Source organism: Doryrhamphus excisus, linkage group LG12 (genome assembly GCF_037039965.1).
Source record: "Doryrhamphus excisus strain RoL-2023G ecotype Guam linkage group LG12, RoL_Dexc_Guam_v1.1, whole genome shotgun sequence".
Classification (NCBI taxonomy): Eukaryota; Metazoa; Chordata; class Actinopteri; order Syngnathiformes; family Syngnathidae; genus Doryrhamphus; species Doryrhamphus excisus.
In genome coordinates this window covers 2,490,166-2,517,199 of record NC_136368.1, presented here as the reverse complement: position 1 = coordinate 2,517,199, position 27,034 = coordinate 2,490,166, and the positions used below count along the sequence as shown (strand labels likewise).

Sequence of the window (27,034 nt, the reverse complement as noted above, 5' to 3'; positions counted from 1 at the left end):
GATATGTAGATCGATTCTAAAGAAGAACCTATGTTTGCTAGTGTGTGTTTCAGTAGAACGTTAATGATTAGTGCACACGCAGCCATCACCAAAACAGCAGGAAGTCGCCTTCACGAGTTGCTGTTGTAACTCTCAGAAGACGCTATTGTACTCCTCTCTAGTGCACGTGGCCAATGAGGTAATATCAATGCAATAACCTTTTACACTCTTTAAGTTGTTTAAATACGATGCCCTTCTAAATGAATGGACTATTGTTAGCGCTAACGTTAGCCCGCTAGCGTGCTAGCATGTCTATGAAGTTGACTCAAAGCCTTTCTTTCACTATTGACTTCATTTCAGCTTTACTCTACTTCATACGACTTTTCCGAAAACATGGTATATATGGAAAGGAATATTCCAATGTCTTGTTAAATGAAACCACTGCAGCCATCAGGTCTTTCTTTTGCACTTACCAATAACAAGATGTATTTATTGAGCAAAGACACCTGCAAAGAATATTCAACACACTAGCCACGTTTACATGAGGAGTTTTTCCTCTTTACGAATGACTTTTCCGAAAATATGGTATCCATGGAAAGGAATATTCCAATATCTTGTCTACATGCGCCGCTATAATCAACTAGAATAGTCAATGGGGCATGCGCAGTAAAACGTAAACATCAACATCACGTGATACCGGCTTCCCCAGGTTTTTCTTTCACATGTTGCAATAACTCTGTATTGCGAGTTTTTCGTCGGTCCAGCCTTGAACTTTAGTTTTAGTTTGTGCATTAAGAGTGTTTGATCTTCAAGATTTCATTCATGTTCCCATTCCCATTCATCCCCACATCCAGCAGCTGATTGGTCATCAAGAAGAATGTCCCCTCATCCACAGGGTGGGAGCTCCACTTTGGATCACATGGAGCAACAACCGATTAAAGAGGAGGAGCCACAGTCACCCCATATTAAAGAGGAAGAGGAGGAGCCACAGACCCCCTATGTGAAAGAGGAAGGGGGGGAGCCACAGCCCCCCCACATTAAAGAGGAAAAGGAGGAGCCTCAGCCCCCCTATGTGAAAGAGGAAGAGGAAGAACTCTGGATCACTCAGGAGGGAGAGCATCTTCTAGGGCCAGAGGAGGCTGATCTCACCAGGTTGCCACTGACTGGTGTCTCTGTGAAGACAGACGACCATGAAGACAAACCACCTGAGTCCTCACAGCTTCATCATAGTCCAAGTGAGGAGATGAGAGAGGCGGAGCCTTCATGCAGCAGCTCACTGCAACACATGACAACAGAAGCTGATGGAGACCACTGTGGAGGATCACAAGCAGACAACCTCTTAGCTCCACTGTCAGATAGCGACGACACGACGTCACACTCTCCTGAAGATGAAGACAGCGACTACAACCAAGAATCTCTGAGCAGCGATACAGACTGGGAAGGTGATATGACGACTCACACTGGCAACAAACACTCTGAAAGCTTGAAAAAGAAGACAGATAAACCTTTTAACTGCTCACTTTGTCAGAAAGGATTTTCTCTGAAGAGTGATTTGACTCGACACGTGAGAACACACACAGGAGAAAAACCTTTTAGTTGCTCAGACTGTGGTAAATGCTTCAATTTAAAGGCACACATGCAATCACATATGCAATTGCACACAGGAGAAAAACCCTTTCGTTGCTCAGACTGTGGTAAATGCTTTACTCGAAAGTCAACCATGCAGTCACACATGAGAACACACACAGGAGAAAAACCTTTTAGGTGTTCAGACTGTGGTACAGGCTTCACTCAAAAGTCAACTTTGGCTCGACACCTAAGAACGCACACGGGAGAAAAACCTTTCAGTTGCTCAGACTGTGGTAAACTCTTTGCTTCTAAGACAAACGTGCAAATACACATGAGAACACACACGGGAGAAAAACCTTTTAGTTGCTCAGAGTGTGATAAAGGCTTTTCTCAGAAGTCTTCTTTGGAATTACATGTAAGAGCACACAAAGGAGAAAAACCTTTTAGTTGCTCGGACTGCGGTAAACGCTTCACTCGTAAGACAACCATGCATTCACACTTGAGAACACACACTGACAAAAAAGCGTTTACTTGCTCAAATTGTGGTAAGACATTTACTTGGAAGTGCGCTTTGAGAAGACACATGCAGAGGCACTGATGGTTGACTGCAGTGGTCTGCAACCTGCGGCTCCTGAACAGACTCTTCAGCCTCTTTGTTGTGGTTTCTTTTGGAATACTCAAATTTTGTATCTTTGTAATTAGTTTTTTTTTAAAATCTTACTTTCTGTGAGACAGTGAACACATCCTGGCTGAGTTCTGACTGGCACATATAGACAAACAACCATTCACACTCACATTCATACCTATGGACAATTTGGAGTCTGCAATTAACCTAGCATGTTTTTGGAATGTGCGAGGAAACCGGAGCACCTGGAGAAAACCCACGCATGCACAGGGAGAACATGCAAGCTCCACACAGAGATGGCCGTAGTTTGGAATTGAACTCAGGCCTCTTAGCTGTGAGGCCTGCGGGCTAAACATTTACCTCTTACCCTACTTTGCCTACTTTTTGTTAGATATCATGTGCATAGCAAAGCTCCTATTTCATACATCGGACAATAAATATATGAGTATCGCCCCCAGAAATCTTGGGCTCTGTTCTTAACAAGCTATATGAAAAGTGGCTCCACAAAATACTTGTGTTCGAAACCGTATACTTACCTACTACTCATACTAGGTTTTTGAGTATGCAGGCGGCCTACACTGGCAGTATGCGAGAAGTTCCCGGATGCATACTGCATTCGCCAGAAATGTTGATTATGTATCATCAGTTAAAGATACAACACTTAAATTACCCAGAATGCAACGCGACGTGACATCACTTTGAAAAACCATTGGCTGAACACTGAGCAGCCGGATGGAGCAAACGGCGGTGTCAAGCAGGATATATTGCAAGTTGGTTCGCTTATTGTTTTCAAAGTAAAATCACTTATTTATCACTATGTTTTTTTGTATGAGAAAATCAAGGGTGTGTTTTAGTTTGTGAAAATAACCGGAAGTGCGTTGCTCACTTCGGCTAGCTTAAATTTTGTCGAATTGAAACGAACTGTAAACGGTTGGTATACACATTCGAGACTTCTAAACGGCCACTTTCTTGCCTGATTAAAAAAATATATCAATAAAGGGATGTATTTAAAGAGTTTACAGCGAAAGTGTGCAGCCTGTCGACTTCGGCTCTGGTAGGTAACATTCTTTGTACGCTTCCGTTCAGCCCTGCAAAGCTCACCGAATCAAGCATAAGTATTGATTAGCAAATCAATAAAAATGAATACTTAAGTATTTATAATTATGGATTTATTTGTGTAAACAGAGTTTGATGTACGCAGTGTTTGAATATAAAGTCATTCTTCAGTTTCTACAACGTGGAGAGATTTGACTTTTGATATTACTAGCGTTATGTAAATACCTAACACTTCATATTATCAACATAAATGGAACAAGACAGTCATTATTTGTGTCCATCACGTGCATGTTTTATTGGCAAATTCTGTGTTAACTTTTATGACTGTAACACTTATAACTTGTGTTGTAGAAATGAACCAGTAGTGAAAAGGTAATAACTACATAAAGGAGCTATGAATATTACTACTGTTTAATATATCAGGTTTAGCTGTGAGCTGGAGAAGGGTAACATTTCTTCTCTCTCCTGTAAAACCTAATTTAAAAACCAAGAACTTTGTTACTGTACTGTCAGTCAAGTTCATCCACACCAGATTCTGTCATCCATGTCTTTATGGACCTTGCTCTGTGCCCTGGTGTATAGTCATGTTGGAAGAGGAAGGGGCCCGCTCCAAACTGTTCCCACAAGGTTGGGAGCATGGAATTGTCCAAAATGTTTTGGTATCCTGAAGCATTCAAAGTTCCTTTCACTGAAACTAAAGGCCCAAGCCCAACTCCTGAAAAACAACCCCACACCATAATTCCTCCTCCACCAAATTTCACACTCGGAACAATGCAGTCCCAAATGTACTGTTCTCTTGGCAACTCAGCCAGGATGCATTCACTGCCTCACAGAAAGTCAGATGTTTCCATACTCAGTACAAAGATTAAAAAAATTAAAGCATTGCAAAAGGAGCCAAACAAAGAGGCTGTAGAGTCGCAAGCGGCTCTGGAGCCGCGGGTTGCCGACCACTGCAGTCGACCGTCAATACCTATGCATGTGTCTTCTCAAAGCGCAGTTCCAAGAAAATGTGCTACCACAACTTGAGTAAGTAAACGCTTTTCTGCGTGTGTTCTCTTGTGGAATTGCATGGTTGCCTTGTGAGTGAAGCGTTTACCACAGTCTGAGCAACTAAAAGGTTTTTCTCCTGTGTGCATTCTCATGTGTGACTGCATGGTTGTCTTACGAGCGAACCATTTGCCACATTCTGAGCAACGAAAAGGTTGTTCTCCTGTGTGTGTTCTCATGTGGGATTGCATGGTTGTCTTTCGTGCAAAGCATTTACCACAGTCTGAGCAACTAAAAGGTTTTTCTCCTGTGTGCGTTCTCATGTGTGATTGCATGGTTGCCTTTTGAGCAAAGCCTTTACCACAGTCTGAGCAATGAAATGGTTTTTCTCCTGTGTGTGTTCTCATGTGTCGAGCCAAATCGTTATTAGAAGAAAATCCTTTCTGACAAAGTGAGCAGTTAAAAGGTTTCCCTGTCTTCTTTTTAGAGCTTTCAGAGTGTTTGTTGCCAGTGTGAGTCGTCTTATCACCTTCCCAGTCTGTATCGCTGCTCAGAGATTCTTGGTTGTAGTCGCTGTCTTCATCTTCAGGAGAGTGTGACGTCACGTCTTCACCATCTGACAGTGGAGCTAAGAGGTTGTCTGCTTGTGATCCTCCACAGTGGTCTCCATCAGCTTCTGTTGTCATGTGTTGCAGTGAGCTGCCGCATGAAGGCTCCGCCTCTCTCATCTCCTCACTTGGACTATGATGAAGCTGTGAGGACTCAGGTGGTTTGTCTTCATGGTCGTCTGTCTTCACAGAGACACCAGTCAGTGGCAACCTGGTGAGATCAGCCTCCTCTGGCCCTAGAAGATGCTCTCCCTCCTGAGTGATCCAGAGTTCTTCCTCTTCCTCTTTAACACAGGGGGGCTGTGGCTCCTCCTCTTCCTCTTTAACATAGGGGGACTGTGGCTCCGCCTCTTCCTCTTTAATGTGGGTGGGCTGTGGCTCCTCCTCTTCCTCTTTAATGTGGAGGGGCTGTGGCTCTAATTCTTCATCTTTAATAAGAGGGGGCTGTGGGTCCTCCTCTTCCTCTTTCACATGGGGGGGCTGTAGCTCTGCCTGCTCCAAAGTGGAGCTCTCATTCTGTGGCTGAGGAGGACATTTTTTCTGATGACCAATCAGCTGATGCATGTCTGCAGGAAACAAACAGAAATTATTCTGAAATCTTGTGTCCTGTTAAAAAATAATTTCATTTCAAAGTGCCTTATATATATAAAAAAATCAAAATTAACTTAATGTAAATCTATGTAAGTAAAACGATGACTGATCTTATTGTATTTTATATATGTATTCATGTAAGATATGTGTGATGCATGGGTATGTTGTGTGTGTGTGAGAAAGGAAGGGGGGGGTCATGACCCCCGCAAAAACAGATCCGGGCAATATAACCCTCCAAATATAAATGATATAAATGTAAATGATTTGATAAATAAATAGACAAGTAAACAGGCAAAGATTTTGACTTGGCTATCCTTGTGGAGACTCTGCTTTGTTTAAGACAGCAGCCCAACCTGCTGTTTAAACCAATAAGTACAAAAGCGTCAACTACAGGTTAGTTAACATTAAACATACCTTCAATGTGTAGCACAACTTGAGTCTTGCTAACAGCTTCCAGTTGTTGTCGTAGTCGCTCGTACTCCTCTCTTGTTGGGGGAAGTTCCTCCTGGTCCAATGTTATGTGTAGACTCTTGTTATCTCCAGCTTCCACCTCCGTGTGTCCGAGATGTAATGAGGGTGCCCAGTCTGGATGGCTTTCATCCATTTCATAAGCTGGTCTCCCTGAAAAACACACACTCCCATGATGACTTTTAAAACTGTGTACATTGATCACGGTTCTTTGGTCCATTCTTGATCTTACAAATCACTCCAAGACAACAGGCATCGTCTTTTATTCCCCAAAACTCAGTACTTGGCTTGTTTGGTGCCCTCAGCTAGCTTGGCTAACGCCAGCGGCCTACTAAATGCTAGGCGTCAAAGAACAGTTCAAACTTACCAGTGTGAAAATGCCGTGAACACACCACCAAGTCTTGGCTGATGGCGTTGAAAGTGATGTTTGGTCGTCTCACGGCTGCTATCCAGGCCATTCGGCGTCTCTTTGTTAGCTCACAGATTCCAGCTCCTTGGCTTTGCTTCCACGTTGGAAAGGAGAAAAATATCACCTCATCCTTTTTATTCCCGAAGCGATCGCCTGAACGATTGTGGCAGTTAATAACACAACACGTTTGCACCATGTTTGTCACGTGTTACAACTACACAACACAAACACAAGGCTAGCGGATACAAACTTTTCACTTTCCCTCCAAGCCCACAATGCAATGCGGAAACGTCACTCTTCTTGTTTGTGGTTTAACCTCGTTGAGGCTATGGCGACATCTATTGGTCACATGTGGTATTACAGTATAACTTCCCCCTTTCTTTCAAGATGTGACTACACATATGATATAGATTGCCACTAGCCAAGTGTACAAGTCATGTATGAGTAGAGGATTTATGGTTTCTGACACAACGTCTTTGGCTATGCAGCAGCTACCAGAGTGGCTGGTCTCAGACCATCTTGGAGTTGAAGATGCTGGGTTGGTGTGGTTACATGTGGTCTGGGCTTGGATGTCCCGACAAACCCTCTAAAAAGGCCTTTCGAGACTGCTTATGGTAGAGAAACCACGTGCCACAGCATTGTGGACATTCCTGCAGTCAGCATAGAGTCGCTACTGAAGGCTCCCTCAACACCGCATCTGTGGCTGTGGGAAACAGACGATTTTGAAGAGGTCTTTTATATCCACATGGACATTTGGGCCTCACCACACACACACGTCACCGAGTAACAGCGCTGTTCATCTACAGACCTACTGCAAACACGGCCATGGTGTGTTTCTAAATAATCTTTATTATTAAACATCCATGAAAACAAAACAGTCCATCAGAGGCCACTGCAGTGTGGTACGGAGTGGCAGCGGCTTCTCTCAGACACGTACTCCATCAGTCTCTGTGATATTGAAGAGCGGAAGAGTAACCAATAGCAATCATTATTTTCCAAATGAAAAAAAAAGATGAGACTGTACCTACCGACAGCTTTTCCACCTGGCACCATGCCACATCATCCAGCAAGTCCAGGTTGATTTGGTCCTTGTTCTCCTCAGAAAAGCAGAGTGCCTAGCATCAAATAGACAAACATACGTCAATCCGTGGAGGAGAAGGAGGTCTTAGTGCTATTGAACAGGCACCTGTCCTAGTGCTGTGGTTACAGTGATGTGTGCAGCAGATCCAGCCACTGAACAGTGCAAATCCCCCATGGAGACAGACCTGGACAAACATGAACAACATTCTCACACTGTGGTGTCATGCTTCCATCTCAGAAAGGATAAATTATACAAGACATACCTAAGCTGATGTTTGGCCATCAGGACCTCATGGGTGGGCGTGGTCACGCTGCTTTGGCTTCTTTCAGTGGCGGTAGAGGAATACATGTGAAGCAGAAATGATCCTGAACACATCATCTCAGTGCAAGGCTTACCCCAGATTTCCTGTGCTGCTGCTGCCAACCAACGGCTTGGGTCTCTTGGATCCTTTGCCCCGCTGCACCAACAGAGACCATAATGCACGTATCAAAATGGCACAGGGCTCTCTGACAGGATCACAAAGCCAAAAACCAGCATACGTTGCGTTTTCCTGCAGGTAGCTGGTCTGTGCTGGTTTTCCCAGCAGAGTATAAGACCAATCTGCTGAAAAAAAACCTACAGCTTCTGCCAAGTTGGGAATTGAACTCCCTGAGGTCATTCCCAGCCCAGCTTGTACCTGTGGACCATCCGTGAAGCTTGACCCAACGACTTTACCTTGGATGTCTTGCCTGACTTCTTCTGAGACGAACGGGAATCAACAGACGCAGGGTCGGTTAATTTTCCTGCCACCAAAGCAAAGACCACAGCTGATTAGATATTTGTACCAGTTAAAGGTTTTGTGGATGAATATGAAGTCAGAGTCGGTGTAAAAATGTCACCTCTCTTGCCGGACGCCTTCCTGAGAGGCTGGTGCATGTCAGGTGTTTCATGCTGCAAAGCAAGATGGAGATGAAGCTGCTATTACTTACACTCGCCACAAGATGGCAGCATACTTTCAAAGAAACTCACCCGGATGTCGCCGGAGACCACCTTACCGGCTGAGAGTTCTTCCTCTAAATATGAGCAAAACTGTTTTAAAAAACGCCTTTACGTTAGCACCGACACGAAGACTTATTGGTGTTACCGCGTATTAAGTCCCCCATAAGCGTATTTTGCAACGAGGGTGGCATCTTCAGCAGCTCTATTTCGAAGACTTTATCGATGGTCGCCAACATGTTCTCTAGTCTACTGTCCAGTTCATTGAGACGCCTTTGTGCTGTATGGAAAACAAATACAACTCCAAACAATATATATAGTGGCAAAAATAATATTTCTTATCATGATTTCCCCTACCTTCTTCCTCAAATTGCTGAATAAAGAGAGAAAGTTTTTTTCTTCGTAGCTCCTTGTTGAGCCGCTCCTGATTTCGTGCATTTCCATTGTTTCGTTTGTGCTTAGGAGGCATTTTGTCTTCTGTCGTCTCCACAAAGTTGAAGGCCAAATGCTACAGAAATAGGTTTGTAAACACACACCTGTGCAACCGCAGCATTTGATAGCACACATTCAACAGTGTAGCTCTGTGGGAACAAGGATGGTCGGTTATACTGCAAGTTAATGGAACTGAATGTAAGTACGCCATGGAGCAGAACGTCCGCCATGATGGTAAGCAAGAGAGGTGGTCGAGGCGGACAATATTGCACAATCTCTGAGCTGACTATAAAATAACCTCATACGCCGTTCGTACATTTGAATAAAATGAATGAATGTTATTTACTCAACACTAATAGTTTATATTCTGCTTACCATCATGGCAACCTAACCGGCGCAGGCATACTACGAAAGTAACTTAGTAGACTTCTCCTTTATCGTCGAGCGTCCTTGGGAGGGTCTACTTTATCTAGCGGAAGGACATTCGACTTCCAATTTTGAAAAAAAGGGAGTTTATAATTTTAGGTCCCCTCGAAAGACGCCTGCTCAAAAACAACAATTGTTTTCATGTTGCTAGAAATCTCAGTGCTATTTATAAACAGACACTCTGAAGCCAACGACGCCATAGTGACAGAACCGATCTCCTACTTTGCTCGATTGATTGATTATGTTCTTGCTGCTGTGCAATGCAAATTTCCCCACTGAGGACGAAAAAAGGCATATCTTATCGTACTTCCTGAGGAGCCTGTTGTGCCGATCAGAAAGGGGGCGTCCCTCAGCAGTAGCAAGCAAGAGTGGGTGCATTTACATGGCCCCTTTTTATAAGGGGACCTCCTGAGGCGATTGGCCAATCACAGCAGTCACACCATTATGGATGAAAAGTATTATGGATGGTAGTCCATTCTGCCACACCTCGATCTGTAGCTCCCACGAAAAACAAGCAAAATACATTTGTACGCGTCTTTGGCAGTGAATGAGTTAATTGTGTTAAGTTAGTGGTGTTAAATATTAAGATTTACAATATTAAATGTATTTGTATATCAATTACATTGATATGTACGTATATCGAGTCCAAAGTGGAACCTATGCTCGCTAGTGTGTGTTTCAGTAGGACGTTAATGTTTGTTGCACAGCAAGACGTCACCAAACCAAACGGCAAGAAGTCGCCTTCACGAGTTGCTGTTGTAACTCTCAGAAGACGCTATTGTACTCCTCTCTAGTGAGGTAATATCAATGCAATAACCTTTTACACTCTTTAAGTTGTTTAAATACGATGTCCTTCTAAATGAATGTGCTATTGTTAGCCGCTAAAGTTAGCCCACTAATGCTAGCATGTCTATGAAGTTCATGCGAAGCCATATTTTGTGTTGTGAATACTTTTTCCTCCTATTTCTGCAGGTCATTCTTACTTGGTCCACTCTTTTTGAATATTCTACAAATATCTACATTTTGGTTATCTGTCCAATTCTTCCTGCCACTTCTTTAGAAGCCTTTCTTTCACTATTGACTTCATTTCAGCTTTACTCTACTTCATATTTACCACTACCTGGTGGCTACACTGACTGGTGTTTCTGCTGTGACTGACGACAGACCATCTGAGTCCTCACAGCATCATCATAGTCCAAGTGACAAGATGAGGGAGGAGGAGTCACAGCCCCCCTCTGTCAAAGAGGAAGAGGATGAGCCACAGCTCCCCTATGTTAAAGAAGAAGAGGAGGAGCCACAGCCACTTCATGTGAAAGAGGAGGAGCCCCACCCCCCCTACGTTAAAGAGGAAGAGGAGGAGCCACAGCCCCTCTGTGTGAAAGAGGAAGAGGAAGAACTCTGGATCACTCAGGAGGGAGAGCATCTTCTAGGGCCAGAGGAGGCTGATCTCACCAGGTTGCCACTGACTGGTGTCTCTGTGAAGACAGACGACCATGAAGACAAACCACCTGAGTCCTCACAGCTTCATCATAGTCCAAGTGAGGAGATGAGAGAGGCGGAGCCTTCATGCAGCAGCTCACTGCAACACATGACAACAGAAGCTGATGGAGACCACTGTGGAGGATCACAAGCAGACAACCTCTTAGCTCCACTGTCAGATAGCGACGACACGACGTCACACTCTCCTGAAGATGAAGACAGCGACTACTACCAAGAATCTCTGAGCAGCGATACAGACTGGGAAGGTGATATGACGACTCACACTGGCAACAAACACTCTGAAAGCTCTAAAAAGAAGACAGATAAACCTTTTAACTGCTCCGTTTGTCACAAAACATTTTCTTGTAAGAGTCTTTTGACTCGACACATGAGAAGGCACACAGGAGAAAAACCTTTCAGTTGCTCAGACTGTGGTAAAGGCTTCACTTTAAAGACACACATGCAAAGACACATGATGACACACACAGGAGAAAAACCTTTTGGTTGTTCAGTGTGTGGTAAATGTTTCACTCAAAAGACAACCATGAAAAGACACATGAGAACACACACAGGAGAAAAACCTTTTAGTTGCTCAGACTGTGGAAAATGCTTCACTTCAAAGACACACATGGAAACACACATGAGAACTCATACAGGAGAGAAACCTTTTTGTTGCACAGACTGTGGTAAATGCTTCACTCAAAAGACAGCCATGCAATCACACATGGTAATGCACACAGGAGAAAAACCTTTCAGTTGCTCAGACTGTGGTAAACGCTTTACTTTAAAGACGCACATGCAAAGACACATGAGAACACACACGGGTGAAAAACCTTTTACTTGCTCAGACTGTGGTAAACACTTTACTCACAAGACAAACATGCAAATACACATGAGAACGCACACAGGAGAAAAACCTTTTAGTTGCTTCGACTGTGGTAAACGCTTCACTCACAAGACGAACATGCAAACACACATGAGAACGCACACAGGAGAAAAACCTTTTAGTTGCTCAGACTGTGGTAAAGTCTTCAACTTAAAGACAGCCATGCAATCACACATGAGAACGCACACAGGAGAAAAAGCGTTTACTTGCTCAACTTGTGGTGACGCATTTTCTTGGAAGTCAGCGTTGAAGAGACACATGCAGAGGCACTGATGGTCTACTGTTGGACTCGCCAATGATTTCATTCCAGATGATGTATATTAATTTAAGATTGTGTAAAAAGGTCATCAATTGAATGGATAGTAGGAAATAAAGCACTACATATGGATGTGATTTTTAGCACTTTTAACAATAAAAAACGAACTATTTGGGAAAAGCGGCTTGACAGGGAATACATTCCCATGCTTATAGTAGCAATTTAGGGTATGTGGCATAGAGTACATACTAGAACAGAACAAATACATGGAAATACAAGTCTAAAAAGACAAAGGATCTATGTCTTTGAATATTTTTTTCATAATATATGTTTCTTCAATTGTACATTTTAAGAGTTATGCTACCAACGTACAGATTTCAACTTGTCGCAGGCGTACTGGAGCCTATCCCAGCTGTGTGCCCTGCGCGCTAACCTGATAGATATATCATGATCCATTTTACTGCAGAAACCTTCCTGCTGTCGCTCCTACGTTATGATTTCCTGTTTTGGATGCTTTGTACCCGGAGTACTTTTCCTGTATCATTCTTTCCAATGGTGTCGGGGCTTCAAAAGGTTGTTTCAAGTAAACCGCATCCGCCCTTAAACCAGGGGCATCACTAGACCTGATACTGTACTAGGGCACACCTGGGGCACAAAGCATTCATGAGAGCGTAATAGAATTCAACACTTATTTATCATCAAAGAACATAAGTAGATCTTTAAACTATTAAATCATATCAGACTATGTTGTTGTTTAGATCTTTGATTTACCACCTGAAATGTACTGCGGTAATGCATTTGGCCTTCTTGTGCACTTTACTCTAGACTTCTAAACCATTACAAAACACAACTGTTGTGTGTCTCTTCAGGGAATCATTTTTTTGGGAAGTAAACTGTAACGTCTTGTTTTCATTTTTGCAAAGCGGTCAATCACTTGGCGGTGGTTTAACTTGTAAAATTCCTCACTCTCAACTGACACGATGGCAAGATGGTGAAGAAATAGAAAAATACAGAGGGCGGTGATAAGGTATTTAAAGGACACAGGACTGTATTAAAGAATATAGATTAGTAAAACAAATATTACAATTATCAGGATTATATAATATTAGAATATTTATTAACATTATTAGTAGTAGTAATATTATATGATATCTCTACTACTCGCCCGAACATAAAGTAAGTAAAATGCCCATAGATACATATTCTGGAAAAATGAGTGGCGGTATGCACCTTTTAAAGTCATGGATGTAACCCGCCATTAAACCAAAAGAAGAAGAAGAAGAGGAAAAGTGACGCGCGGAAGTGACGTATCCGCATTGCATTGTGGGCTTGGAGCAAAAGTGAAAGGTTTGTTGAGGCTGGCTGCATACATTCTTATGTTTGTGTTGTTTAGTTGTAACACGTGACAAACATGGTGCAAACGTGTTGTGTTATTAACTGCCACAATCGTTCAGGCGATCGCTTCGGGAATAAAAAGGATGAGGTGATATTTTTCTCCTTTCCAACGTGGAAGCAAAGCCAAGGAGCTGGAATCTGTGAGCTAACAAAGAGACGCCGAATGGCCTGGATAGCAGCCGTCAGACGACCAAACATCACTTTCAACGCCATCAGCCAAGACTTGGTGGTGTGTTCACGGCATTTTCACACTGGTAAGTTTGAACTGTTTTGCTCTTTGACGCCTAGCATTTAGTAGGCCGCTGGCGTTAGCCAAGCTAGCTGAGGACACCAAACAAGCCAAGTACTGAGTTTTGGGGAATAAAAGACGATGCCTGTTGTCTTGGAGTGATTTGTAAGATCAAGAATGGACCAAAGAACCGTGATCAATGTACACAGTTTTAAAAGTCATCATGGGAGTGTGTGTTTTTCAGGGAGACCAGCTTATGAAATGGATGAAAGCCGTCCAGACTGGGCACCCTCATTACATCTCGGACACACGGAGGTGGAAGCTGGAGATAACAAGAGTCTACACATAACATTGGACCAGGAGGAACTTCCCCCAACAAGAGAGGAGTACGAGCGACTACGACAACATTGTGAGCGAGCCCCCCCCCCCTGGCTGAGAAGCAACCCCACACATGAATGATGTCATGATGCTTTACTGTTGCCATGACGCAGCACTGATGGTATCGCTCATCTTTATTTTTCCGCTTGCCCCAAACGATCAGGAAGAGGATTCATAAATTCAGAAAATGGTTTTAGTCTTCAGGACTCCAACTCCTGTATCTTTTACTAAATATCAGAGGGTCCCTGTTTTGGCTTCTATGTACCCTTCTTGACACTGGGCCATCTTCAAAGAGTTGTTCCAAAAGCACACAAATATTTCAAATTAGCTCCTCACATCAGTTTTGCTGACACAAACCAACATGAAAATACCATGAAGCCACCATTAAAAGTAAACAGTAAAAATGTGTGTCCAACAAGCATCCGTAATAATTCCTGTTTATGTCCTGCAGACACCCAGCAACTGATTGGTCATCAAGAAGGTCCCCCTCAGCCACAGGGGGAGGAAATGACTGTTAAACAGGAAGAGGAGGAGCCACATTCCCCCTATGTGAAAGAGGAAAAGGAGGAGCAACAGCCCCTCCACATAAAAGAGGAAGAGGAGGAGCCACAGCCCCCCCACATTAAAGAGGAAAAGGAGGAACCACAGCCCCCCTATGTTAAAGAGGAAGAGGAAGAACTCTGGATCACTCAGGAGGGAGAGCATCTTCTAGGGCCAGAGGAGGCTGATCTCACCAGGTTGCCACTGACTGGTGTCTCTGTGAAGACAGACGACCATGAAGACAAACCACCTGAGTCCTCACAGCTTCATCATAGTCCAAGTGAGGAGACGAGAGAGGCGGAGCCTTCATGCAGCAGCTCACTGCAACACATGACAACAGAAGCTGATGGAGACCACTGTGGAGGATCACAAGCAGACAACCTCTTAGCTCCACTGTCAGATAGTGACGACACGACGTCACACTCTCCTGAAGATGAAGACGGCGACTACAACCAAGAATCTCTGAGCAGCGATACAGACTGGGAAGGTGATATGACGACTCACAGTGGCAACAAACACTCTGAAAGCTCTAAAAAGAAGACAGATAAACCTTTTAACTGCTCACTTTGTCAGAAAGGATTTTCTTGGAAGAGTGTTTTGACTCGACACATGAGAACACACACAGGAGAAAAACCTTTTACTTGCTCACACTGTTGTAAAGGTTTCATTCAAAAGGTACAATTGGTATTACACATGAGAACACACACAGGAGAGAAACCTTTTACTTGCTCAGACTGTGGTAAAAGTTTCACACAAAAAGCAAATTTGCTAACACACGGGAGAACACACACAGGAGAGAAACCTTTTACCTGCTTAGACTGTGGTAAAAGTTTTGCACTAAAAAGAACTTTAGCAGCACACATGAGAACACACACAGTAGAAAAACCTTTTAGTTGCTCAGACTGTGGTAGAAGCTTCAATCAAAAATTGACTTTGGTAAAACACATGAGAACACACACGGGAGAAAAATGTTTTAGTTGCTCATTCTGTGGTAAACGCTTCAATCGCAAAGTAAATATGATATCACACATGAGAACACACACAGGAGAGAAACCTTTTAGCTGTTCAGATTGTGGTAAAACTTTTGCACACAAGGAAACGTTGGCATCACATATGAGAACACACACAGGAGAGAAACCTTTTACCTGCTTAGACTGTGGGAAAAGCTTCACTCAGAAAGCAAATCTATTAAAACACATGAGAACACACACGGGAATAAAACCTTTTAGTTGCTCACACTGTGGGAAAAGCTTCACTCAAAAACTAAATGTGCTCAACCACATGAGAACACACACAGGACAGAGGTTTTAGTTGCTTTAATTGTGTTGACACATTTCCTGTGAGGTCCTTTTTGGAAAGACTCATGCTGAGTCACTGATGGCCAACTGGAGTTAAAGCTATTTTATTTGATTAATTGCTAAATGCTGGAACTGATGAAGTCACTTCCTGTTTGCTTTCCCATTCAGTCCAGAAAGCCATGATTTGGTTCCTTTTAGTGACTCGATTATGATTCACTCTTTGCAGTGAATCGGGTACTGGAGTCACCCGTCAGAGAGTGCATCGTTTGATTTGATTTTGCTCAAATTATTGTATGGAAGGAAAGGAAATAATGATTTTCTGATGTTATTGTTCCATTGTTCCATAATCTCGTGGAACGCCCCTAGTCGTATGCCTACATTGAAATTTTAGAAACATTTTCCTTTTTTTGTATGTATATTTATAATCTTTCTATTCATTTATTTGTTACTTACATGTGTCTCTGTGTTTCTGTGTTGTTGACCTCAATAAAAATGTAAATAAATAAATAAAATATCAAAAACCATGGGCTCTCCCACCTGACTTCCCACATTTCCTCCCCAGCCTGCAGAACGCATCTTTTCAAAACCACAACACATAAAACTAATCGTTTTTAGGAGTCTTTTTTTTTTGCAAAAACCTTTATATATTAAGGATTTTTTAAAAGTGCCTTTTCATTATTTTTTTTTTACTAGATTTGTCAACTATCAAAATAATCGTTTATGGGAGTCCTAATTCACAATATGTCTGTATTTGGTTAGACTTATTTACAGTGATACAGTCTGTAAATCGATTTCAAAGTGGAACCTATGTTCGCTAGTGTGTGTTTCAGTAGGACGTTAATGATCGATGCACGCCAAGACGTCACCAAGCCAAAGAGCAGGAAGTCGCCTTCACGAGTTGCTGTTGTAACTCTCAGAAGACGCTATTGTACTCCTCTCTAGTGCACGTGGCCAATGAGGTAATATAAACACAATAACCTTTTACACTCTTTAAGTTGTTTAAATACGATGCCCTTATAAATGAATGTGCTATTGTTAGCCGCTAACGTTAGCCCGCTAGCGTGCTAGCATGTCTATGAAGTTCATGCGAAGCCATATTTTGTGTCCCCAGTACATTTTTATGTTCTTGATTTATTGTTGGTACGACTAACTTTATCAACATTAACTTCATTTTTACTGTAAGTATTACATGATACAATCAATGCACTCGTTCTTGCATGATTACAGCATGTATACCAAACGATAGAGTTTTTTTAAGATGGTTTCATAGTCGAAATAGGTGTGTCCCAATGGCGTGCATTGTTAGCTGGCTCATATTGACTCATTTTCTGGCGTTCTAATGCACAGGAGGTGGGAGTTGAAACTCCTTCTGACAGGGGACTCTGCCAGTCATTCCCAACAGACCCTCACAATATGTTTGGGCCTGCCAGGTCTGACCGGCATCCTCCCCCACTATCGGGGCCAACTCACCACCACTCAATTGGTGATCGGTTGACAGCTCAGCATCTCTCTTCACCCGAGTGTCCATTACATATGGCTGCAAGTCCGATGACACGGCCACAAAGTCAATCATCGAACTGCGGCCCAGGGTGCCCATGTGGACACCCTTATGCTTGAACATGGTGCTTGTTATCGACAAACCGTGACTGGCACCAACGGCTTCCGGGGTTACTGCACAAACAGTCAGTACCAGCCCCCACCCCACCCGAGGGAAACTACCCTCTCGTTCACCGCATTAAACTCCAATGTACAGGCCACAGACTAACGGACTAACCATAGTGTTTGTAACTCCTGAATTAGCTCCTGACACCAGTTTTGCTGAAAGAAAATGAAAATCTCAACAGCCCATCATTAAAAGTACAGTTAAAGATAAGTTCTTGTGCACAATAAACTTCCATAATAATTCCTGTTTGTATCCGGCAGACATCTAGCAACTTGTTGGTCATCAAGAAGAATGTTCCCCTCAGTCGGAGATACAGGGCAGGAGATACAGCCTATTAAAGAGGAAGAGGAGGAGCCACAGCCCGCCCACATTAAAGAGGAAGAGGAGCAGCCACAGCCCCCCTATGTTAAAGAGGAAGAGAAAGAACTCTGGATCACTCAGGAGGGAGAGCATCTTCTAGGGCCAGAGGAGGCTGATCTCACCAGGTTGCCACTGACTGGTGTCTCTGTGAAGACAGACGACCATGAAGACAAACCACCTGAGTCCTCACAGCTTCATCATAGTCCAAGTGAGGAGATGAGAGAGGCGGAGCCTTCATGCAGCAGCTCACTGCAACACATGACAACAGAAGCTGATGGAGACCACTGTGGAGGATCACAAGCAGACAACCTCTTAGCTCCACTGTCAGATAGTGACGACACAACGTCACGCTCTCCTGAAGATGAAGACAACCAAGAATCTCTGAGCAGCGATACAGACTGGGAAGGTGATATGAGGACTCACACTGGCAACAAACACTCTGAAAGCTCTAAAAAGAAGACCGATAAACCTTTTAACTGCTCCGTTTGTCACAAAAGACCACACAAAGGAGAAAAACCTTTTATTTGCTCAAAATGTGATAAATTATTCACTGAAAAGACACAGATGCAAAGACACATGAGAACATACACGTGTGAAAAACCTTTTAGTTGCACAGACTGCGGTAAAGGCTTCACTTTAAAGAAACACATGAAATTACACATGAGAACACACACAGGAGAAAAACCTTTTAGTTGCTCACACTGTGGTAAACACTTCTCTTTCAAGACAAACATGCAAAGACATATGAGAACACACACAAAAGAAAAACCTTTTAGTTGCTCAGACTGTGGTCAACTCTTCACTTCAAAGACAAATATGGAAAGACACATGAGGACACACACAGGAGAAAAACCTTTTAGTTGCTCAGACTGTGGTAAACGTTTCACTTCAAAGACAAACATGCAAACACACATGAGAACACACACAGGAGAAAAACCCTTTAGTTGCTCAAATTGTGATAAAGTCTTTACTCGAAAGGTAGACATGGAAACACACATGAGATCGCATACAGGAGAAAAACCTTATAGTTGCTCAGACTGCGGTAGAAACTTCTCTGTAAAGGCAAACATGGAAAGACACAGGAGAACACACATAGGAAAAAAAACTTTTAATTGCTCTAATTGTGAAAAATGCTTCACTCAAGAGACAACCATGCAAAGACACATGAGAACACACACTGGTGAAAAACCTTTTAGTTGCACAGATTGCGGTAAAGGCTTCACTTTAAAAACTCACATGCGAAGACACATGAGAATACACACCGGAGAAAAACGCTTTAGTTGCTCCGAGTGTGGCAAAGGCTTCACTCAAAAGGCACAGATGCAAACACACATGGGAACACACACAGGAGAAAAACCTTTTGGTTGCTCAAATTGCGAAAAACGCTTTACTCAAAAGAGAGCCATGCAAAGCCACATGAGAACTCACACAGGAGAAAAACCTTTTAGTTGCTCCAATTGTGAAAAAAGTTTTTCTCGCAAGGCAGACATGCGAAGACACATGAGAACACACACAGGTGAAAAACCTTTTAGTTGCTCAGAGTGTGGTAAAGGCTTCACTCAAAAGATACACATTCGTGCACACACAAGATCGCACACTGGAGAAAATCATTTTAGTTGCTCAGAGTGTGGCAAAGGCTTCACTTTAAAGACACAAATGCAATCACACAGGAGAACACATACAAAAGCGTTTAGTTGCTCAAATTGTGCTAAACACTTCACTCAAAAGAGAGACATGCAAAGACACATGAAAACCCACACTGGTGAAAAACCGTTTAGTTGCTCAGACTGTGATAAACGCTTTCATCGAAAGACAGACATGCGAAGACACATGAGAACACACTCGGGTGAAAAACCTTTTAGTTGCTCAGAGTGTGGTCGACGCTTCACTCAAAAGGCACACATGCAATCACACATGAGAACACACACAAGGGAAAAACCACTTACTTGCTCCAATTCTGGTGACGCATTTTCTTTGAAGTAAGGGTGTAATGGTTAATTCACTACAAAGATGCATCGATTTATATTGCCATGATTCAACTACATTGATCTGGGTTCTCAAGGTTCAATTCCGGACGACATACAGTATGTATTAATAGATCTGATCGATACCAGGATATGAAACAGCGGATTTAAGCATAGCAGGTTTTATATGGATGTGGGTGTTTTGGGCACTTCTAATGATGAAGATGTTAAATGTTCGTCTGTGTGTCTGTGACATCATTGTCTTCCGTGTATGTGGTGGTCATGGGAGTTGTAGTTGACATGTGAAATACAGTTGATTGGCTTCTTCTTCTTTTGGTCAGTTCATTCCCTTCATTCAGTATTCATATGTAATCACAGATAAAGTTATAAGGGCCTGTTCTGTAAATACATATTTTTAAGAAAAGAGAAGAGGGAGTTTTTTTGTTTTTTTTTCACAAAAGAGGTCAGACATGGCGGAATGTCAGATGCCTGGACCAGAGTGCCCTCCTGACTAAAACTGAGCCATTCTTGTTGCCACTCCATCTACAGGGTAAGTCTGAAGAACTTACATCACAGGGAGCCTTTCTGACTCCACCCCCTTAGAACTCATGCCTACAAATGAATGACGCCCTGGGCGGACCGAAGCCGTGTGAATGGAGGAAAAGACAGGAAGCAGAACTGGAGGTAGCAGAGATGAGGATGCCGAGGTTCTGATTGGGAGTGACCAGGATGGATAGGATCAGGAAGGAGACAATCTCTTATATTCTTACATCAATAGCTTTATACTGCCAGAAAATGTAACTCGTATGATCTATTTTTCTTGTCATCAGTATAACAAATCTCATGTCATCATTATAACAATGATTAGACCACAAACTCTGGTGGTCTAATCATTTGTTCCATGACTGTAATTTTTACCGAGGTGTGGTTAGTTTGTACCAATGCTTGTCTTCACGCTTATTTGTGTAAATAAATGACACACATTGGGGGGACCAATGCGGAGGCAAAATGCATGCAAGTGTAAACGCAGCTATACGCTTCACCCGGGTGGCCCCACTCCGGCCCAGGGGGATTCATGCATTCACTCAATGCCTCAAGAGTCTTAAGTTAGGTTAGAGTGTGTTAAATTGATAAATGTTCATATTTACAATATTACGATAAAGTGTAGGACTTGTTTACAGTGATACAGGCTGTGACTCTATGTGGAATCAATGTTCGCCAGTATGTGTTTCAATAGGACGTTGATGATCGGTGCACACCAAGACATCACCAAGCCAAAGAGCAAGAAGTCGCCTTCACAAGTTGCTGTTGTAACTCTCAGGAAACGCTATTGTACTACGTGGCCAATGAGGTAATATCAATGCTTTTACCTTCTTTAAACTGTTTAAATACGATGCCATTCTAAATGAATGTGCTATTGTTAGCCGCTAACGTTAGCCCGCTAGCGTGCTAGCATGTCTATGAAGTTCATGCAAGGCCATATTTTGTATTGCGGCTACACTTTATGTTCTCTATCAAAAGAAAAACACCCCATCCCGCATTATCAACCTACTTAAAAAAAGAAGGTCACAATGGCAACGAATTAATGTGTCCTGTGTGTCAAATCATCGATGCGCCCTTTATTATTGTAGGACAGGTTTAGGTCGCAGAGGTGTGGAGGGCGTGGTCACGTGATCATTGGTGGGTGAGTGCGGAATTATATAATATAATATAATATAATTATGATATTATCACCGGAGAGCGTGCTAACCACTCAAACGCCGTGCAGCCATTAATGAAACAATGCTATGAAATGAAACTTGTCCTGGATAATGCTACACACTCCTGAAGGGTGTGGATGGGGTACACAGATATTTCAAACCAACTCCTAAAATAAGTTTTGTTGACAGAAACGGACATGAAATTCCCAACAGCCCATCATTAAAAGTACAGTATTTACACAGTATTATTATTAAGCACAATAAGCTTCCACAATAATTCCAGTTTGTGTCCAGCAGACATCCTGCAACTGACTGGTCGTCAAGAAGAATGTCACCTCAGTCACAGGGTGGGGGCTCCACTTTGGAGCTACAGCCTATTAAAGAGGAGGACGAGGAGCCACAGCCCACCCACATGAAAGAGGAAGAGGAAGAACTCTCAGTCACTCAGGAGGGAGAGCTTCTCGGGTCAAAGGAGGCTGATCTCAACATGTTGCAACTGACTGGTGTCTCTGAGGTGACCGAAGACCCTGAACACAAACCACCTGAGTCCTCACAGCTTCATCATAGTCCAAGTGAGGAGATGAGAGAGTTGGACCCACAGTCCCTCTACGTTAAAGAGGAAGAGAAGGAACTCTCAGTCACTCAGGACGGAGAGTCTGATCTCACCAGGTTGCCACTGACTGGTGTCTCTGTGAAGACAGACGACCATGAAGACAAACCACCTGAGTCCTCACAGCTTCATCATAGTCCAAGTGAGGAGATGAGAGAGGCGGAGCCTTCATGCAGCAGCTCACTGCAACACATGACAACAGAAGCTGATGGAGACCACTGTGGAGGATCACAAGCAGACAACCTCTTAGCTCCACTGTCAGATAGTGACGACACGACGTCACACTCTCCTGAAGATGAAGACGGCGACTACAACCAAGAATCTCTGAGCAGCGATACAGACTGGGAAGGTGATATGACGACTCACACTGGCAACAAACACTCTGAAAGCTCTAAAAAGAAGACAGATAAACCTTTTAACTGCTCACTTTGTCAGAAAGGATTCTCTCGGAAGAGCAATTTGACTCGACACATGACAACGCATACAGGAGAAAAACCTTTTGGTTGCTCAGACTGTGGTAAACGCTTCACTTTAAAAGCAAACATGCAATCACACATGAGAACACACACAGGGGAAAAACCTTTTAGTTGCTCAGACTGTGGTAAAGGCTTCACTCAAAAGACAACTATGCAAAGACACATGAGAACACACACAGGAAAAAAACCTTTTCGTTGCTCAGACTGTGGTAAACGCTTTGCTATGAAGACAAACATGAAATCCCACATGAAAAAACACACTGGAGAAAAACCTTTTAGTTGCTCATACTGCGGTAAACACTTTGCTTTAAAAACATACATGAAAACACACATGAGAACGCACACAGGAGAAAAACCTTTTCGTTGCTCACACTGTGGTAAAGGCTTCACTCGAAAGACAACCACGGAAATACACATGAGAACACACATAGGAGAAAAAACATTTATGGATAAAGTTTATGTTAGCACATTTAATGATAAAGATGTTAAACATTCGGGGTCTGCCTGTCGGTGACATCATTGTCTTCCGTGTGTGTGGCGGTCATGGGAGTTGGAGTTGACATGTGAAATACGGTTGATTGGCTTCTTCTTCCTTTGGGCAGTTCATTCCCTTGGGGACAATATTTGTATTTTGCAGTGTTGATTTGATATAGATATAGATGTAAGAGGGAATCATTATATGACTTTGTAGACATTGTATTACATATTGATCAGATATCAATCAGATATTTTACTCTGTTTATAATCATGACCCGGAAATGTCAGGCAAAGTGATTCAATTTTATTGAAAAATACATTTAAAAGTACAATATAGATGTCAATATGGATGATACTGTCTCTGTACTGACTGGGTATCACATGGATTGTCTGATGTTGTATTTTATCGTGGACATTGAATGCAACACCTAATAAAGTACTGTTATTCCATCTGTTCCAGCCTAAATTGTGTCATGTTTGCATTGTTTTAGTTTGGTCAGTAGAGGGCACTGTGTACACGTCTTGATTATTTGGGGGCGTTACCGGAAGGAAGCTACATGACCTGTTGTGGCAGGAAATGTTCATTTGCTGGATTCTATGGATTTTAACAACACTGGAAATGTAATCAGGCTGCACGGCGGTCAAGCGGTCTGTCACAGCTAGCGAGTTCAATCCCACCCTCGGCAATCTCTGTGTGGAGTTTGCGTGTTCTCCCGTGCACGCGTGGGATTTCTCCGGGTACTCCGGTTTCCTCCCACATTCCAAAAACATGCTAGGTTAACTGGTGACTCCAAATTGTCCATAGGTATGAATGTGAGTGTGAATGGTTGTTTGTCTATATATGCCCTGTGATTGGCTGGCCACCAGTCAAGGGCCCCCGCCCCTTACCCGAAGACAGCTGGGATAGGCTATGATATATCATATAGATATATTGGTATAGAGTGGAGGGCTGAGGGTGGAATTGAACCCGTCTCCTAGCTGTGAGGTCTGCACGCTAACCACATATCCACCGCGCAGCCCTAAATTTATATTAATAACATAATTATAATAATATAGATAATTAATTAATATCTATATCAATGTGTTTGTGGGACTTGTAGGACTCAATTTTCTATGCCGCTTATCCTGTTTACAGCGATACAGTCTGTAAATCGAGTCTAAAGTGGAACCAATGTTCGCTGGTGTGCGTGTTTCAGTAGGACGTTAATGAGTGGTGCACACCAAGACGTCACCAAGCCAAAGAGCAGGAAGTCGCCTTCACGAGTTGCTGTTGTAACTCTCAGAAGACGCTATTGTACTCCTCTCTAGTGCACGTGGCCAATGAGGTAATATCAATACAATAACCTTTTACACTCTTTAAGTTGTTTAAATACGATGTCCTTATAAATGAATGTGCTATTGTTAGCCGCTAACGTTAGCCCGCTAGCATGTCTATATAGTCTATGCAAAGCCATATTTTGTGTTGTGAATACATTTTTATGTTCTCCATCTATCAGTGGCGGTCCTAGCTTTGGGCCATAGGGGCAATGCCCCAGGGCGGCATTCCATATATGTATGTATATATATGTACATATATACATACATATATATGTGTGTGTGTGTGTGTGTATATATATGTATGTATATATATGTATATGTATGTATATATATGTATGTATGTATGTATGTAATAATGTGATATCAGTAGATATGTTTTTCCTGATATTGAAAACTGAAGTACCTAACGATAAATAGTAATAATTATGCATTATAAGATAATAAGTCCAGTCTTGTCCAGTCCTTCCATGACAGGATAGATACAATAATAATAATAATTCCTGTTGGTATCCGACAGACATCCAACAGCTGATTAGTCAGCAAGAAGAATGTTCCCCTCAGCCACAGGGTGGGAGCTAAAGCCTGTTAAGGAGGAAGAGGGGGAGCCACAGCCCACCCACGTTAAAGAGGAAGAGGAGGAGCCACAGCCCACCCACGTTAAAGAGGAAGAAGAGGAGCCACAACCCCCCCACATTAAAGAGGAAGAGGAGGAGCAACAGTCCACCCACATTAAAGAGGAAGAGGAGAAGCCACAGCCCCACCACATTAAAGAGGAAGAGGAAGAACTCTGGATCACTCAGGAGGGAGAGCATCTTCTAGGGCCAGAGGAGGCTGATCTCACCAGGTTGCCACTGGCTGGTGTCTCTGTGAAGACCGAAGACCATGAAGACAAACCACCTGAGTCCTCACAGCTTCATCATAGTCCAAGTGAGGAGATGAGAGAGGCGGAGCCTTCATGCAGCAGCTCACTGCAACACATGACAACAGAAGCTGATGGAGACCACTGTGGAGGATCACAAGCAGACAACCTCTTAGCTCCACTGTCAGATAGTGACGACACAACGTCACACTCTCCTGAAGATGAAGACAGCGACTACAACCAAGAATCTCTGAGCAGCGATACAGACTGGGAAGGTGATATGACGACTCACACTGGCAACAAACACTCTGAAAGCTCTAAAAAGAAGACCGCTAAACCTTTTAACTGCTCACTTTGTCAGAAAGGATTTTCTTGTAAGAGTAAATTGACTCGACACATCAAAACACACACAGGAGAAAAACCTTTTAGTTGCTCAGACTGTGGTAAATGCTTCAATTTAAAGACACACATGCAATCTCACATGAGAACGCATACAGGAGAAAAACCTTTTAGTTGCTCAGACTGTGGTAAACGCTTCACTCAAAAGACAACCATGCAAAGACACATGAGAACACACACAGGAGAAAAACCTTTCAAATGCTCAGACTGTGGTAAACACTTCGCTTTAAAGACACACATGCAATCACACATGAGAACACACACTGGAGAAAAACCTTTTAGTTGTGCAGACTGTGGTAAACGCTTTGCTTTAAAGCCATACATGAAATCACACATGAGAACACACACAGGAGAAAGACGTTTTAGTTGCTCAGATTGCGGTAAACGCTTCACTCGAAAGACAACCATGCAAAGACACATGAGAACACACACAGGAGAAAAACCTTTTAGTTGCTCTGATTGCGGTAAACGCTTCACTGAAAAGACGCAGATGCAAAGACACATGAGAACACACACCGGTGAAAAACCTTTTAGTTGCTCAGACTGTGGTCAACGCTTCACTCAAAAGACACACATGCGTCGACACATGAGAATACACACAGGAGAAAAACAGTTTGGTTGCTCAGACTGTGGTAAACGCTTCACTTTTATGACAAACATGAAATCACACATGAGGACACACACGGGAGAGAAACCTTTTAAGTGCTCAGACTGTGGTAAAAGCTTCACTCGAAAGGCAACCATGCAATCACACATGACAACGCACACAGAAGAAAAACCACTTACTTGCTCAAATTCTGATGACACATTTCCTCGGAAGTAGGAGTGTATTGGTTCATTCACTGCATCGATTTATATTCCTACGATCATGTTGCCATTGCGGACGACATACGTATTGATTTAATATTGTTGTAAGTGTAATCAATGGATTGAATTGATAGTAGGAAATGAAACGTTACATTTATATGGATTTTGTTTTAGCACTTTTAATGATGATGAAGGGTTACAGTCTGTCCGGTACGTGGTGGTCATAGGGGCTCCACGGAAGGGGAAAAGAAAAAAACTAACAGCGTCGATCCAGGGCGTCCAGCCAGAACTGCTACTGGGGGTGCGGCCGGCTTTCAGGGGGCCTTTGAGTGAATAACATCATGTTGGATTTTTTTCTTAATTTGCAGTGTTGATTTGATTTTGCTCAAACAATCATATGTAATGAAAGGGATTTTGTTGATATTGTTGTATTACATATTGATGGAATAAATGTTGACAATAAGTGCAGTGATGGAAATATTTTTTGTTTTCCGAGAAATGTTGTCAGGTATTTTATATTATTTTAATCAAGATACGGAAATGACAGGCACATTGGCAAAAAATATTCAATTGTATTGCCAACTTCAATAAAGTCCAGTATTGGTATCAATATCAGCGATACTGGTCTGTACTGACTGGGAATGCTGGATTCTATGGATTTAAACAAGTTTGAGCACTGGAATTGTAATCAATGGGATTTCCGTGTATTGTCAATAAATCTGAGTGTGACTATCA

The 27,034-nt window shown here is 42.7% G+C and overlaps 4 protein-coding genes across 10 annotated transcripts; 2 read left to right on the top strand and 2 right to left on the bottom strand.

Annotated features, from left to right (window-relative positions):
- Positions 1-75: 75 nt before the first annotated feature.
- On the top strand, positions 76-27,034 carry LOC131135689 (uncharacterized). Of its 5 annotated transcripts, none has more exons than XM_078795032.1 (3): positions 16,497-16,626; positions 17,591-17,717; positions 24,873-27,034. In XM_078795032.1, exons 1-3 carry the CDS (start codon positions 16,622-16,624, stop codon positions 26,313-26,315), a joined length of 1,575 nt encoding a protein of 524 aa, XP_078651158.1. In that variant the 5' UTR covers positions 16,497-16,621; the 3' UTR covers positions 26,316-27,034. The 5 variants fall into 5 exon arrangements, with proteins under 5 accessions (XP_057937941.2, XP_078651159.1, XP_078651158.1 ...); XM_058081898.2 differs by lacking the exon at positions 24,873-27,034 and adding an exon at positions 17,468-17,524 and having other exon boundaries at positions 16,531-16,626; positions 17,591-20,077; XM_058081958.2 differs by lacking the exons at positions 16,497-16,626; positions 17,591-17,717; positions 24,873-27,034 and adding exons at positions 76-178; positions 837-2,623.
- LOC131135701 (uncharacterized) lies at positions 3,099-6,594 on the bottom strand. Its single transcript, XM_058081926.2, has 3 exons — positions 6,251-6,594; positions 5,830-6,036; positions 3,099-5,390 (listed from the first exon to the last, which is right to left on the bottom strand). The coding sequence occupies exons 1-3, from the start codon at positions 6,486-6,488 to the stop codon at positions 4,216-4,218; spliced, it is 1,620 nt and encodes a 539-aa protein (XP_057937909.2). The 5' UTR covers positions 6,489-6,594; the 3' UTR covers positions 3,099-4,215.
- Positions 7,122-8,929, bottom strand: cdca9 (cell division cycle associated 9). The gene is made up of 10 exons (XM_078795041.1): positions 8,706-8,929; positions 8,497-8,628; positions 8,382-8,425; positions 8,252-8,303; positions 8,088-8,155; positions 7,769-7,830; positions 7,636-7,695; positions 7,479-7,557; positions 7,321-7,407; positions 7,122-7,240 (listed from the first exon to the last, which is right to left on the bottom strand). Exons 1-10 carry the CDS (start codon positions 8,815-8,817, stop codon positions 7,175-7,177), a joined length of 762 nt encoding a protein of 253 aa, XP_078651167.1. The 5' UTR covers positions 8,818-8,929; the 3' UTR covers positions 7,122-7,174.
- On the top strand, positions 20,889-23,384 carry LOC131135926 (uncharacterized). Of its 3 annotated transcripts, XM_078795039.1 has the most exons (3): positions 20,889-21,005; positions 21,652-21,843; positions 22,024-23,382. In XM_078795039.1, the coding sequence occupies exons 1-3, from the start codon at positions 20,899-20,901 to the stop codon at positions 22,952-22,954; spliced, it is 1,230 nt and encodes a 409-aa protein (XP_078651165.1). In that variant the 5' UTR covers positions 20,889-20,898; the 3' UTR covers positions 22,955-23,382. The 3 variants fall into 3 exon arrangements, with proteins under 3 accessions (XP_078651165.1, XP_057938329.2, XP_078651164.1); XM_058082346.2 differs by having other exon boundaries at positions 21,652-23,384; XM_078795038.1 differs by lacking the exon at positions 20,889-21,005 and adding an exon at positions 21,543-21,580 and having other exon boundaries at positions 21,652-23,384.

Bases quoted from the DNA above. Each gene is read 5' to 3' on its own strand.
- LOC131135701 (XM_058081926.2), bottom strand. From the start codon at position 6,488: ATGGTGCAAACGTGTTGTGTTATTAACTGCCACAATCGTTCAGGCGAT. The intron at 6,037-6,250 runs GTAAGTTTGAAC...TGTGTTTTTCAG, and splicing joins TTCACGGCATTTTCACACTG to GGAGACCAGCTTATGAAATG. The intron at 5,391-5,829 runs GTATGTTTAATG...TGTTTCCTGCAG, and splicing joins AGTTGTGCTACACATTGAAG to ACATGCATCAGCTGATTGGT.
- cdca9 (XM_078795041.1), bottom strand. From the start codon at position 8,817: ATGCCTCCTAAGCACAAACGAAACAATGGAAATGCACGAAATCAGGAG. The intron at 8,426-8,496 runs GTAACACCAATA...GCTCATATTTAG, and splicing joins TATGGGGGACTTAATACGCG to AGGAAGAACTCTCAGCCGGT. The intron at 7,831-8,087 runs GTAAAGTCGTTG...CTGTTGGTGCAG, and splicing joins AGTCAGGCAAGACATCCAAG to CGGGGCAAAGGATCCAAGAG.
- LOC131135689 (XM_058081898.2), top strand. From the start codon at position 17,622: ATGTTCCCCTCAGTCGGAGATACAGGGCAGGAGATACAGCCTATTAAA.
- LOC131135926 (XM_058082346.2), top strand. From the start codon at position 20,899: ATGATCGGTGCACACCAAGACATCACCAAGCCAAAGAGCAAGAAGTCG. The intron at 21,006-21,651 runs GTAATATCAATG...TGTGTCCAGCAG, and splicing joins TGTACTACGTGGCCAATGAG to ACATCCTGCAACTGACTGGT.